At 45.7% G+C, this 14,374-nt stretch overlaps 1 protein-coding gene across 1 annotated transcript; it reads left to right on the forward strand.

The window, feature by feature from the left end:
• The first annotated feature begins 620 nt into the window (after nt 1-620).
• On the forward strand, nt 621-7,568 carry mvb12ba (multivesicular body subunit 12Ba). Its single transcript, XM_070924831.1, has 10 exons — nt 621-660; nt 3,360-3,482; nt 3,926-4,033; nt 4,143-4,239; nt 4,329-4,458; nt 5,029-5,172; nt 5,549-5,643; nt 6,536-6,591; nt 6,735-6,794; nt 6,941-7,568. Exons 1-10 carry the CDS (start codon nt 652-654, stop codon nt 7,025-7,027), a joined length of 909 nt encoding a protein of 302 aa, XP_070780932.1. The 5' UTR covers nt 621-651; the 3' UTR covers nt 7,028-7,568.
• The last annotated feature ends 6,806 nt before the right edge of the window (nt 7,569-14,374 follow it).

The raw sequence follows: 14,374 nt of genomic DNA on the forward strand, positions 1-14,374 counted from the left end.
TTTAGTTTGGAAACAAACAGACAAACAAAAAAGCACCCAGAATTCATGGCAAATTAGTGTGATAGTCAAGACCCAGACAGCCCCCCCCCCCAGTTGATGCATCTAAAATATAAATAAAAAAAAAATTAAAAAAAGGCAAACCCGCATTAATTCATTTTTCTGGAGAAGTGCATACGAGATTGGAGGCAGTGCGAGAGAAAGCGTCCAAAACACACACACACAAGATACTGCACCATTAGCAAGTGCGTTAGTGTTTACATGTATGTTCAAAACGGAGGCGGGACTGGGCGCTGATCACCCTCCTCCTCCAGCAGCTCCATTGATGGCCCCCCGACTGAAACCGCTTGCCGGAGTACCGCCATGCGAATAAGTACCCGGAGCAGTGCATGTTTTGGGGTGGTTTATCGATCGTAGCAGTTTGGTAGAGATGCGACTCTCCCCGAAGCCGTGAAAAAAAACAACAACAACAACACAGGAGAAGACACACGACGGCTGGGTCGGATCCAACTGTTAACCCCGCTGGGTAGGTGGACCGCTCAGCTAAGCTAGTTAGCTAACATTAGCTGCTACGGCGGAGTCGGTGGGTTCGGGCGACATTGTGGCACGCAAAGCTGCTTTTGCCTCAGACGGTGGGATACTACAATTACTTCAATGTGCATGGTGAGCTCTTAATCGCCCGGAGCGGGGGTGGGGTGGGGTGGGGTGGGGAGGGTAGTTACAACCAGGAACGTTAATGTCTAGACAGCCTTGCCCGTTTGTCGCAGCTGGGGTTCGGTTACTACTGCCGTGCTAGCTAGGTGACTAGCTTGTTAGCTGCGCCGCATAGCTAAGCTACCTCCGCCGCCTTTCAGCCACGGTTGACAAACCCCGGTCCGTGTTGGGAGAGGGACAAACGCGAGCTGGTTGTCTCTATTTCGACGTGGGTAGGGTTAACTAGTCGGGTTGGTTATCCACACGGTTTAAACCCCAGAACCAAGGCGTGACTTACTTTGCCCGGTCTGAAGAGGACATGTAAAAATTCACTTGAAGTATCGTCACAGTTATTGACGCGTTTCTTCTCAACAGAGACGACATTACATGATATTTATCAAAGTGGCAGCAGTATAGTACAAGTTCAAACCGGTTATAAAAGTAGCGTTTTCAATGAATGTCAAAGTGTCAAGTTACATAGTGCTGTCTTACCAAGTGTATTTGCTTGCTGCTAAACAAGACGACTGCACACAAACTGATTTTTTTAAATGGAGTTTGTTGTTCTGTGCATGTGTGTGTCTGTATGTAGGTTTATGTGTCACTTATCGGTTTCAACAGCACACACACACACACACACATATCTGCTTTGGCCAAAAACGAGCACAGTTCCACGGGATATGCCCTGTATATGACCAGGAAAAAGACACCAGACATGTTCCACTGCTTGGTCCACCTTCTGCCATCGGGCATTTGCATAGACATGCACATTTAGTGTGGCTTTCAATGGATTCTCACAGCTACGTGAAGCGCAAAGAAAGCTAATCTGGTAATAACAAAATGACAACAGAGGAACATTCCGACCAAAACAAACCAAAGTTCTGTTTTGGTAACTGGGGCTGCAGGAGCTGGTTTAGGCTTGGCAACGGGGTGACAGTGTCCTGAATGGGGTTAACCCAGCCAATGTATACCTGTCGCTTTCCCTATTTAGGGTTTGCTGAAAGTGGCTTTCGTCAACATCACTCAGTCATTTACACGGACGCCACAAAGCAGAGATCTGTTAGCAATCGGGTTCCGGCAGGTAACGTGTTTACAATTGCAGTTCACGTGCAGTCAGGTCAGTAATGCACCGACTCTGCTCATTGGGAGTTTTTTGAAATAATAGTTTTGAAAATAACAAGCTGAAGTGGCGTGGAGGTCTTTAGATCAGAATGAGTCCCTTTTGACATGTCATTGACTAATTGGTTCGTCAAAAAAAAAAACGAATCAAGAAAGGAGTCGTTCGCCTCGCCGAGAAGTTGGAGGCGTACATCCTGCCGCCTGCAGGTCTCCAAAAGGAAGTACGGAGATAGGTCTGGCTGCGTGAGACTACTCTTCATCTAACAGCTCACTGCATCGTCGTCGTCGTCGTCTTCTCCCTGTGACATTTCAAACTGATCCGTTATCCAAAAAAAACAATGTGACCGTCGTCTTGTTTCGTAGACGCATTTTTGATGAATGCAGTCAACGCTAATCTCACTGACGGACGCGTTGCATTTCCTGCGACTGCTTCAGAACAAAAGTCAACTCTCACCAGTTAAATGATTTTAATGAGATGCTGCAGTAGTAAGAAATGTTCGTTTTGCATTAGCAGTAACTAAGTACAGCATGTACCTCAGTCGATAGAGAAATCTTTGAGATTTTTTACTTTAAACCTTTAAACCCAGCAAGACTTCTATTATCAGACTTCTATTACCAGCATCTCAGTTTTTACTTATTTTCTTTACACACAAATGCCGTCACACGCGGTATACCTCGGTGAAATGTCAGGAAGGTATGAAAATATAGATACCGCCCGAGCCTACCACCCAGGATGTAGCGCTTTTCCTCGTCTTGCGGAAGAGGGTTTGGGGTTTTGGAGTGTTTGCCCGACAAAACAAGTCATTTGAAGGTGAAGCCGAGTTTATTGGTTACGCGGTTGTTTCTACAAATGGTAAGCAGATATCAGGAGTCTGGTGTGTCAGAGATCATCGGCCTGCAGCCTCCGGGGGGGCCAACATCGAGTCAGTCAGCCGTTTCTCTGTGTGTCACGGCTCCGAACAGAGGACTGTGGTAGTCAAGGAGATGGCATGCGGGAGGCCTCCGTTGTCCGGGCAGCCTCGAGAGGGTTTCCTGCTCTGTGCAAATCCCTCTCAATGCTGCTTACATTGCTTTGACGTGGCCGGATAGTTAGGCTTTCTGTCAAAAATGTAAATGACTCTGCACCGAAACAGTTTAGTCTTCCCCAGTTTTGGTCTTCCCTGAATCAAAAAGAGGCTGTTTTTTTGCGTTGGCCCGCGTGGCTTTGTAATTGCAGCCGCTCCCAACAGTCAAAAAATCTGAACACCTCCGTCCTCGCAATTGAGAAGCTATGTCATGATATCTATATATATATCTGTGTGGGAGTATGTTGTATTAGTATGTTCAGACATCTTTAACACCCCACTGGAGACACAAACCATTCTGTTTTCTGTTTCAAAAAAAACAGGGACCTACTTGGCAATAAACCTGTTTCTGGTTATGACTCTAGAGGAAACGTCCCGCTATGTGCAGTAGAGGGAAATGCAGGTTGTAGCTCACGTCATAGTGTAAATCCCACCTGTCCTGGGACCAGTTCACAAGAAGTCAATCCACCGTGGTGCCTTTTGTTGCAGAACTCTACAAAGATGCCTGAGGTTCGGGACCTTTCTGAAGCTTTGCCAGAGATGCCCATGGACCCAATCACTGGAGTCGGAGTAGTAGCCTCTAGGAACAGGGCACCCACTGGATATGATGTGGTAAGTCACTGAACACAACTCAGGGCCCAGATAGACCCATGACCCCCCCCCCCAAAACCTTAACCCATAATGGTCGGACTAAGGTAAATTCCTATATAGAATGTAGGAGAGTCCTGAGTTGTCCAGAGTCCTGTTGTATTCTGATTTGGTGGTTTATAGATGTGTGGTAGTAGCAGTCACATAGTGGGAATTTAGTCCAACATTTCGGACACTGTCAGGACCTTGGCACAGGCTGACTCTGATCTCAAAAGCTCCAAATAGTCCATTGTCTTACAATGAGATCCAGTACCACCTTTTCGGAACCCCCGCCAAAGATTACACAGCATATAGGGGACTTTTTCAGTTTCGAACACTCCAACTAGATACTGTCAGGCCTTCACAGTTGTCTCAGTTTTATGACCCCCCCCCCCCCCCCCCCCGTCCCTTGACCTGTCCACCTCCAGGTCTCTACGACAACAGACGGTCTGGATGCTGACCTGTGGAAAGATGGCCTTTTCAAATCCAAGGTGACCCGCTACCTCTGCTTCACCAGGGTCTTCTCTAAAGAAAATGTAAGTGAACTCACCGCACCAACCAGCCAACGCATGATACCATCCTGTGCCTTCTCTTTTTGACCTACATCTCCCTCCCATCATTTGTCTTCTGTCCCTTTCTCCACAGAGCCACTTAGGCAACGTTCTTGTGGACATGAAGCTGATTGATATAAAGGACACTCTGCCTGTGGGATTCATCCCGATCCAGGAGACTGTTGACACTCGTAAGTCGTCGAGTCAAGTCTTTAAATCCCCCAGTGGAGTGGAGTGATTCTCAGCCTCAGCCTCTGTCTGTCTCTCGTGTGTCCCACAGAGGAGCAGGCCTTCAGGAAGAGGCGACTCTGCATCAAGTTTATCCCCCGGGACTCCACAGAGGCAGCCATCTGTGACATCCGCATCCTGGGACGCTCCAAGCAGGCGCCCCCACAGTACACCTTCATAGGGTGAGCAGCTTTGGGATCACACGATGGGACGTTTGTTTTCGGTTGTAGACTAGACAGGCGGTTGTCCATTGAAGAGAATGCAATAGAATGGAGAAGAGTAGAGTTGTCCATAGAAGGAGACAATAGTTTATTATCCCGGTGTTTGGACTGTAGTTGGATGGATGATGAAGATGAATCGTATTTTATAGAGAGAAATGTCCTCCGGCTGCTCTGCCTCAACTCTCTGTGATTTACGGAGTCTCCTGGTGGACAGATAGCTTTACTTGTTGCTTAAGGAACCGCTAACTGTAGCTGCCGTTAGCTACTTAGCTCAGTTAGTCGTGCAGCTGGCGGCCTATTAGCTGCAAAGCTTAAATAAAGCTTTGTTAAAGCTACACACGTTCATTCATTGGCTTCACTCACCTGCCAAAAAATACAATGGTAATCTCTTGGGTGGCCAATGAAACTTGGAACATTCACTAGCCGTTTGGCCGGTGGACAAGAAGTAAGATTTGCACACCGCTTGTAACTTTTCTGCATTATCTGAGGAAGCCTTTTCAGCTCTTTAACGCCTATGAACTTGTTTGACAGAGAGCTCAACAACATGGGAATCTGGTATCGAATGGGGAACGTACCTCGGGCCCAGGACTCCACACACACACCAACCACCAACAACGTCCAGAATATGAACTCCTCCTCCGGCTTGGCCCCAGTCCCAGCAGCTCCTATGCCCAAGTACGACCCCCCTCCCTTACATTCTTACATGTGTCTCATCCAGCTGTCCTTTCCTCAACAGAAGGGAAAAGGGATCTAGCTTTAGGTCACAGTCAAGTGGGAAAAGATGACACTCTCAGCTGGAAAACAAAGAACAACTCAAAGTGGCAGGTTTTTTATTTTTCAGAAGGTAGTCCCAGGGTGAGCAGGGTCAAAATGAAACACAAAAACAATCTAAATCACAAACCAACTCATAACCGTTCTAGAAACAAAACATTTCTAACCTACACTTATGGGAAGGAGAAACTGGTAAGGATGCATAAATTCAGCGTTTTGCCTAACTAACCAGATGCTTTGTTTATTTGTTGTTGTTGTTGTTGTTGTTTATTTCCCCAAGGCACATTTCCATGACTCTCCCAGCCAGTTTCAGAGGGAAGAACACCACCAGACCAGACTATGAGCACCAGAACTCCAACCTGTACGCTATCTCAGGTATGGCTCTCACTTTTTGTCAGTAAACTAAGCTGGTAATGTTACGCTAACGTTGGCTTTAGCTCGATAATCCACCAAATATTCACCCAGAGTGACAGGCCGCTAAGGTAACGCTACCTAGCTGGCTATAACAGATCGGCTCATTTGCGGAGAATAGTCGCAGTAACCTGAGTGTTACGACAGAATACACCAAGTCGCAATCTCTCTCTCAGCAGACGATAAATACACGTTATGATTACAACATGTGATGCACGCAGGAGCTAGCTCTTCTCAAAAGCAGAAGAAAACGGGACAAAACTGGATTTTTTTTCAAGTTTCTTCCAGTGCATTCCAGTGCAGTGAGATGAACACCAACAGTCATAATAATAAAGTGTTTTGTCCCGTTTCCTTCAGCTGTCTCCTAAAAGTCATCAGAAAGCCGGCTGCATTTTGAAAACTTGAATTTGAGTTTCAGAGCTCCACAAGTGAGAAAACCTTTGAAGTGAGGTCATTGTGGCCAGCGCTCGTGTCTTCTGGGGGCCGTTAGGGGGTTAGGATTTGGTTTTGAGACCGAGCTCCCATCCGGACAGAGTCAGCGCGGCTAACTGAGCTAACTAGCTACAGTTAGCAGTAGTCAGCGATTACCTTAGCAACAACTAAAGCCGTCTGTCCATCAAGAAAACGAACTGACTTTCCTTCACAACCCGAAAACAGCACTTTCCTCCCATCTATATTCCGCCACACTCTGCACCGCTGCATTTACAGTGTGCCCCCCCCCCCCCAAAAAAAATACCACTTGCTCGAGCCGTTGCACCGGTGCTATTAAAACAGGACATGAAATGCGGTTATTGTGTTACTTCTTTGCTGCTACTGTGAAAGACACATTCCTGCAACATTGATTTGTCTCTTTCAGCAATGGACGGCGTGCCGTTCATGATCTCTGAGAAGTTTGCCTGCGCCTCATCCGATGTAAGTTGAGTTGTGCGTCTTAAGGCGGCGATTTAAAAAAAAAAAACCCCACCCCAGTTAGCCAGTCCTCCTCTGTAAAACAGTAAACGATTGAGGGGAAAGAACTGTGTAAGTAACTAACGGTCACTGCTCTCCATGTTCAGCTGCAGCAGGTGGATCTGATGGGCATCACGATCAAGTCACTGGCTGAGATTGAGAAAGAGGTGAGTAGAGGAACCTAATCAAGTTCCTACAGTTCTGTTAAATATGAACTCATGTTCCGTTGATGTATAATTCCAGTGTTATTACAGATGCAAGATTTGCGCCGGACTATATTAAAGTACTAATGTTTGGCCCTCCCTCCTGTCAGTATGATTACAGTTTCCGCACAGAGCACAGCGCAGCAGCTCGCCTCCCTCCCAGTCCGACGCGGACCTCCCTGAGCTCCGAGGCCTGAGGATCCCCTCTGAAAACCTCTCCCCAACGACAACCCCCCCACCCCCCACCCCTACACCCTTACAGAAACCAGCAGGAGAGGCCTGTACACAACTACTGAGGACACGCTCACGACCAAACAGTCCCAAACACCTGTACTGAGACCACTACGTACAACATTGATGAGCTGGCTTTTAAAATGAGATGGGTTGGACAAAACAGGCCTTTCTCGCTCAAGGAAATTATGAAAGGAATCATGTGATTTAAAAAAAACAAAACAAAAAGAAAAAACCAAAACATTTTTCTCGTGAATCGTGAAAGTGTTGTTCCCTGTGATACAAGTAACCACATCTACCCCCATCTGAAGGACTTCAAGAGGATTAAGAGGACGCTTGATTCTGATGGAGGGCACCTGTTAGGCCTTTGCCGTCCTCGTTCAGGACGCACCCGCCGCGTCACGGCGCCAGGAAGGGCACGTCGTCGCAGTGTTTTTTCGAAATACAAAAAAGGAAACTTCCAAATCTTGGGGAATTATTCTCATCGTTCTCTAGATGTTACTGTAATAATACTGGCGTGACTGTGAGTGCACTTTGTGTTTTATTTTTGTTTTTTAGGGGGGGGGGGGTTCAGTGTGCTTCCTGTTGGCCACGTTTCTTCTGTTCAACCACTGCTTCACTGCGTCTGTACCTGAGCCAGCAGCTTGGCTCACACATAGAACCACTATTATACTGTTTTAGAGGTTGACACTGGTTTCACCGCTGGACTACACGTACCACTACTCTTATATTTGTCAACCGTAGCTATTGTAACGTCTGCTTTTGTTTTTAGGGCTGGGTATCATTCTTCCATGTCAGTGATGATGGAACACCTGAGTTTTGTACCTATTTGTTTTTTTTTCCAATACCTTACTTTAAATAACTATTATTATAAGTATATTTCTAAAACACCTGGTTTTAGCTGACACTCCTCCTTAGCATTAAAATGTATTTTCGTCAACGCAGCTGTCTACATCAGCGGTGCAACTTTGGCGGAATCGCAGCCCGAGAGTTACATATGTAACCAGGGTTCTATGAATTCGAGTCTAGTTGGCGTTACACTAGCTTCTGCAACTCGACACGATCTAGAGTTTACTGTTTATGTTGAGTATGTATACAGACTTGGATATTAGAGGTAGAAACCTTAAATTGTTAGTACTACTACACAACTAACAGCACCCGCTAAAATTGTCTTGATTTGACTGTACATAAAGATGGCCGACCAGAATGAACAAATGAACACTTGAACAAACAGCAGTGTGTACTTTGATTTTTTTTTTTTGTTTGGCCCGGGGCTTATGACCTATACTGCAGCCAGCCACCAGGGGGCCATCAAGCCATTTTGGCTTCACTTTTGGGGAGCTGTCATGTCGTCCATCTTTATATACAGTCTGTGGCAAAGAAAGTGTTACCTATTAAATGAACAATACTACATTTTTTGGTTTGTTTGCTGTGTTTTGTTTGGGTTTTTTGTACCGCACAACATACTCTCTCGATACCCAGCCCTTGTTCCTTTACATCATCAGAACTATCTTCACTATTTACTAGTTACTTTTTTGAAGCACAATGCTGAACAAACAGAACGATGTTGTATGAGTCCGTTCTTTATCATACATGAGCAATGGCAAAGTTGTCTAGCAAAAGTGCTTTTTTTTTTGTTTTTATTTGAGTACATTAGTGACATGTGAAAGAACTTGGTGCCTACAGACCATATTTATACTCTAACAATGGTAGGTCTTTCATTCAGTATGGTTTCCCATCTTTTAAACCAACGGTTTCTTTTAGCTTTAATCTGTTTTTAAAAGTCTGATAACTCGTATTTAGCAGTTTTATTTCATTTATTTTTTTACCCATCTGACATGTGAAGACCACTACCAACTCAGAACCACTAGAGTTCAGTTCTAATGAGGCTGACTGGTGTGGGGCAACAACCAGTTATTTGGCAGTGGAAATATTTCAAATGACTCAAGATGCAGTCCAGGAACCAGCTCCAACACTGGCTCCTCATTGGTGGGGGAAAAACTGTGGTAAACTACAAAAAAAAATGTGTATATATATATATATGTATATACATGTGTGTGTGTATATATATATGTATATATATACAATTACAAATAAAATGTCAAAGTCTCCCTTGAAGGGATAGTATCAGAATTATCCAAATTCTAATTCATTTTATCCATTAGAGCCTGACGGTATTGGAATGCTAATAACTGCTGATATTTGTTTTGGTTTTTTTTAGCATAAACATGCAACGTAAAACAAACAAGGACCCTTAAATGTGGCTATTACAGAATTGTGACAAAGATGTGTAGTGAGCGGGACATTTTTACAGTGAAAAAACCCCCCCCAAAAAATCTCATGGCGTCAGCCATAGCTTTGACATTTGTTGTTGGTCGAGCAAAACACACATGCAGATGCCGATTACACCAGAAAATTCTCAAATACTGGCCGGGGCCTCCTTTCCCCATTTTTATAAATATATTTGATAATATTTTGTTTTCAGGTCAACTTCTGTTTTTTTGCCTTAAAAAACAACGACCCTGTTTTATTTTGCTTATTTCCCTCCCTCTCATTTGTTTTACGAGACATGATGTTTGTTGTCCCTTTTTTTTTCTTGCGTGTCTCTAACATTATCAAGTCATAACTGCATGGATTAACTCCTTTTTTTTTATTTTTTTTTATATATTTGTGTATGTCTAATTTATTAGTCATTTCAGTATCATTGACTATGTAGTCCTGACCGCTCTTGGGTTGTTTTCAGAAATGACGTACGTAAAAAAACCCGCAACAATGTCAATTGCACTGCTGACATTTTGGATGGGGGGGGGGGCTCTGTGTATCTGCCTGCGCCGTGAGAAGCTACACTTGTATCTTTTGTTAACTTCCCAGCCAGTTTTGCTGAAACATTTAATAGCTAACTGATATGGTGTCTGCATTAACAACGAATAACACTCCTGCTTGTCTTGTTAGTTTGCATGTATGGTGACATGAGATGTCGGGAGGTTTCAGTAGGACTGTTATTTTGTTTTATTTCTTGTAGGTTATCGATCGAACGTTTTGTTCACTAAAGAATGAACGGCATCAGTTGAATTTGTATTATAAGGATGTTTTATTAAACCATGATGAACTGAAGTCCTTGACCTGAAGTTGGATTTTATTTTGGTAAGGACGGCGATGTCACTCAACTTCAAGCTTGATCAATACAGGAGGCTGATACTGAAAAATCTGCAGAGTATATACTGTGCCGTATTTTTAAATCCTCATGCCGGTATTCCCAATGGCATATGACGGCTACAGTAACTTGAAAATAGCGATAATGGGACACTGGCTTTGATGAATATATTGTTTATCGGACCACAACGACAGATGCCGCTGGATTCCTGAGGACCGGGCCTGTTCACTGTACAGAACCACGCAGCATTTATAACTTTAGTCGTTGATTTTGGTGAAACTAGATCACATTTTATGGAGAAAAAATGTTTTCTGGTTTTCCCACTGAAGTCCTCCGGCTGCTCTGCCTCAACTCTCGGTGATCTCGGCGAGTTTCCAGATGGACAGAAAGCCTTATAAAGTGACCGCTAACTGCTGCTAACTGTAGCTACCTGACGTCAGATCGGCACGAAAGTAGAAAAAAGCGGTATGCCTAAAGCTGTAATGCCATTAAAAGTCTACTATTAGTGGCTTCAGTTGTAATATTGGCACATTCATGCTCCCCTGTGGATGTGCCACACTGCGTGAGCTTGACTCTAGCACCACCTTGAGGCAAATATATCAACTTCCCACACTAGGTACGACACAGATACACAATCTAATTATCTGAGCGCATTCAGGCTCCTAAGGGGATGAACCTCTTTTGATTTTAAAGACAGTTGTATTTATATAGCCCCATATGACAAATTTGCCTCAGGGGGCTTTTACCTCTGTCCCTAGAATCTCGATTCGATTGAAGGAAAAACTCCTCAAAAAAAAAAAAAACTTTTAACGTGTCCCATAAAAGCTTCAAAGCCCAGTTTGCAGCGAGCCTCGGAGGATACAAGCCGACACGGTGGTCTTTGATTCTGCGCACATGTTGAAGGTTCTGCTGCTCGGTGGTTCATTTCATTGTGGGGTTTTTTTATTTTATTTTCTTGTGGCTGTTGTTTTTCTGTTCATCATTTACTCACAAACACGAGTCCAATTAGCTCTCCAGCGTACGTGTGGTTTTCCTCCTGTCACTGCTCCCCCACCTCCCCGCTTTATAGAGCGGAGGAAACAACAGCGGCTGGCAGACGTCTGGCGCTGCGTCACCACGCCACCGCAGACCAAGGCAGACGTGGAAAAAGTCAGCGCGGAGTTTGACCACCACCGCGCTTTGCTACGTGTTGTGTGCACACAAGCTTTTCCAGAAGGCAAACTGAAATGCTCACGCACTGGCTGCCATATTTAGCATCGTAGCTAGCTGCACTGCTTTCCAGTGAGGGTACAGTTCCAATGAAAGCTGTCGACACCGAGGTCTGGGGGTTGTTCAGGGTAACGGGGACACCGTTTGTGTCGCTGATGGATGTTTTCAATGAGATCTTCCAGTGCTGCGATTATTAGGAATGAAACCGTATTGGGGTGGAGACAGAAATCGCTGGTATGGTGCGCCATACGTCGGGGGAAAGGGGCGGGAGTCAGAGCAGGTGGGGGAACAAGAAACAACAGCGATAGCTTAGTAAGTAAATAAAGGCTGGGAGCGTAGACTAACTGGTAGAGACTGGCAGCGTGGAGGTGGCTGGGCTGAGTATTGGAAGAGGTCTTGCTCCTGGAACAGGTTGCAGCTGGCGGGGGGGGGGGGGGGCAGCTCTGCGAATGAAATGGATTGTCATTGCGTGCAATTAACATGTCAGCAATTACTGTAAGATGAAAGCTTGTATCTGATTGATGATGCTACTGAGCTGATGATTAATGGAGCGCTGACTGAACGCACAGGCCGACTGGCCCGAGGGCCTGACTCTAACCCGAACCCACAAGACGGGTTGTGAGCCTGTTGTGGTCCCTGTCTCTGTTCGAATGAGCATTTATGGCTCATATTTTCAAAAGGTTTGGCTAAAAAAACAGCTCGTCCTCGCTTGTGTATTTCAGTTGTCTGTGGGAGTCCATGTCGGTGCAGAGTGCACGTGATTGGCCAGTCAAACGTGTTCGCTAACCCCGATTGGTTGTTTGATTCAGATCTTTTTTTTTTTCTTTCTGTCAGACGCGTTTTTCCATTTAGTTTGGAGGAAATCTCCGTTTGTCCGTTGTGCTGCAGCGATACCTCTCAAAAATAAGAACATACAGTGAATTGCGCTTCCTTAAAGCGGGGGGGGGGGGACTAAACCAATGATTGGAACAGAGCACCTAGAGGAGAAGAGCTGCATGTCGATGCATGTGACTGATTCTTTCTGATTGGTCCAGTATGAATTATGCTTGAATTACGCGTTCATTTCATGCAGAGCCCTCGCGTCGGCTCATCCTGTTGACCTCTACAGCAGTCTTTTGCGCACAACTACCCAGAGTGCTTTGTGTCGGTTGCCGCCGCAACTACTTCCAGCCTCATTTTCCCACAGCCTCTCGAACGTGTTTACGAGGACGTCAGCCGCCGCTGGTTTCCTGTCAGAAACCGTTTTCCGCGGCTCTCTGCTCGTTAGGATCACATAAACGGTGGAAGTCAACGTGTGGGGCACATGTCATCAAAGGGGTCTTCACCGCGCCGCGACGCTCTAATCCTCGCGTATACACGTGTCGCCGTCACGTTTACAGGCCGCGGGCGGCATTTGACGGGGGGGGGGGGGGGGGGGGGGGGGACTGAGATCAAACCTCCTTCTCTTCTTCACATCTGTTTTCATGCACACGGCTGCTCTTGCAAGTTAGCGGAGCGAGCTGATGGGGAGCAAATCGCTGGTGCGACGGAAAAAGTCAAGTTTATGTCACGTTCGGCCTTCATCTTCCCCACGGTGTACCTCGCTCGTAGCCAATTACAGAAGAACGGGCGCTGCCTGTCGTTTCCCTTCAGCTTAACGGAAGTATTTCTTAGTCTCACGTCGATACAGAAGGCGTGACGCGCATCATTTTGTTTGTATTTTGTTAGCATGAAGCCCCGTGTTGTAGAACGACTAATAAATGCACCTTGAACCTCGATACTGACAGTGGCCTGTGTTCTGGGGGGTGGGGGGGGTGGGGAGGGGGTGGTAAACATCCAGGGTCCATTACTTCTCCTGGTGGGGGTGGTGACATGTTGATGGAATTGAGGTATTTTTATTTGAGTCTTGGGGGGGAGGGGTGTGGGATGTAATGTAATATCTGTTTTTGACCACAGGGCGTCAGGATTGGCCACTGTATGGAGGTGGACTTCCATCCTGCCCCCCTTCACTGAGAGGAATCCGCCTTAAAAAGAAAAGAGTCGGACAGACAGAATTGGTCTGAATGCCTACCTCCTTTAGAATAATAAGAATCTGACGTAAAAGGATTTTAATAACCACCTCATATCCTTGCCGGATTTCTCCAAAATCTCCTTTAAAAAGGATGTAAATGCACGATGATAATATTCAGCAGGCATGAATTAATAAACAGCAGACAGACACACACACACACACACACACACACACCTTTAATTACTTTTTCACAGGGTTCCCATGATGCATTGCCAACGGCACTGCTCATGTCTGTCCCGCGCGAGGTTAGGTTCAAGTGCAGTACGTTTCAGTACGTTTAGTCACACGACGAGACCAAAGTGACGAAAACTAGATATTTCTTTTTCTCACAGGAATGGGCTGAAATTCTACACCACTGCGTCCAGCCTGGGTTACTTATTCGTCATATTGACACTATACGGGTCTATTTTTCAAACACATTTTGTAGCTTCACCTTCACAGGTCCTCAGCTTAAATCTACTTCACGTCTTTCTTTCGAAATGTGTTTTATTTTGAGTCGCTGACAAGTCCTTTGGGACACTTTGAAGAATTTTTGAAGCCGGCCATAAATTCCAATTAAACAAACAAACAAACAAACAAACAAAAATCGTAATGGTTTCCTGTGTGTCGGAGAGGCAGCCTCACAATAATATAGGGCTACTCGACAACCCCCCCCCCCCCCCCCTCCCTTATTTTTCCATAATACTGACTAGAGGACAGGTCTGTAGTAGGCCTGGAACCCCCCCCCCCCCCCCACCCCCCCCCCTCCCCTGTTAATAATAAAAGCCTCCTCATATCCTACCTGACAAACAAACGGACAGCAGCTGATGAACGTGGCTCTTCGGTCGCTTGTGACGCAGCTGATAATATATCTGGGCCCCCTGCAGCGGAGGACGGATCAATCCGCCGGAGGTTTATTTG

This window comes from Enoplosus armatus, chromosome 18, assembly GCF_043641665.1.
Source record: "Enoplosus armatus isolate fEnoArm2 chromosome 18, fEnoArm2.hap1, whole genome shotgun sequence".
Lineage (NCBI taxonomy): Eukaryota > Metazoa > Chordata > Actinopteri > Centrarchiformes > Enoplosidae > Enoplosus > Enoplosus armatus.

Bases quoted from the DNA above. Each gene is read 5' to 3' on its own strand.
- mvb12ba (XM_070924831.1), top strand. The intron at 5,644-6,535 runs GTATGGCTCTCA...TGTCTCTTTCAG, and splicing joins CAACCTGTACGCTATCTCAG to CAATGGACGGCGTGCCGTTC. The intron at 6,592-6,734 runs GTAAGTTGAGTT...CTCCATGTTCAG, and splicing joins TTGCCTGCGCCTCATCCGAT to CTGCAGCAGGTGGATCTGAT.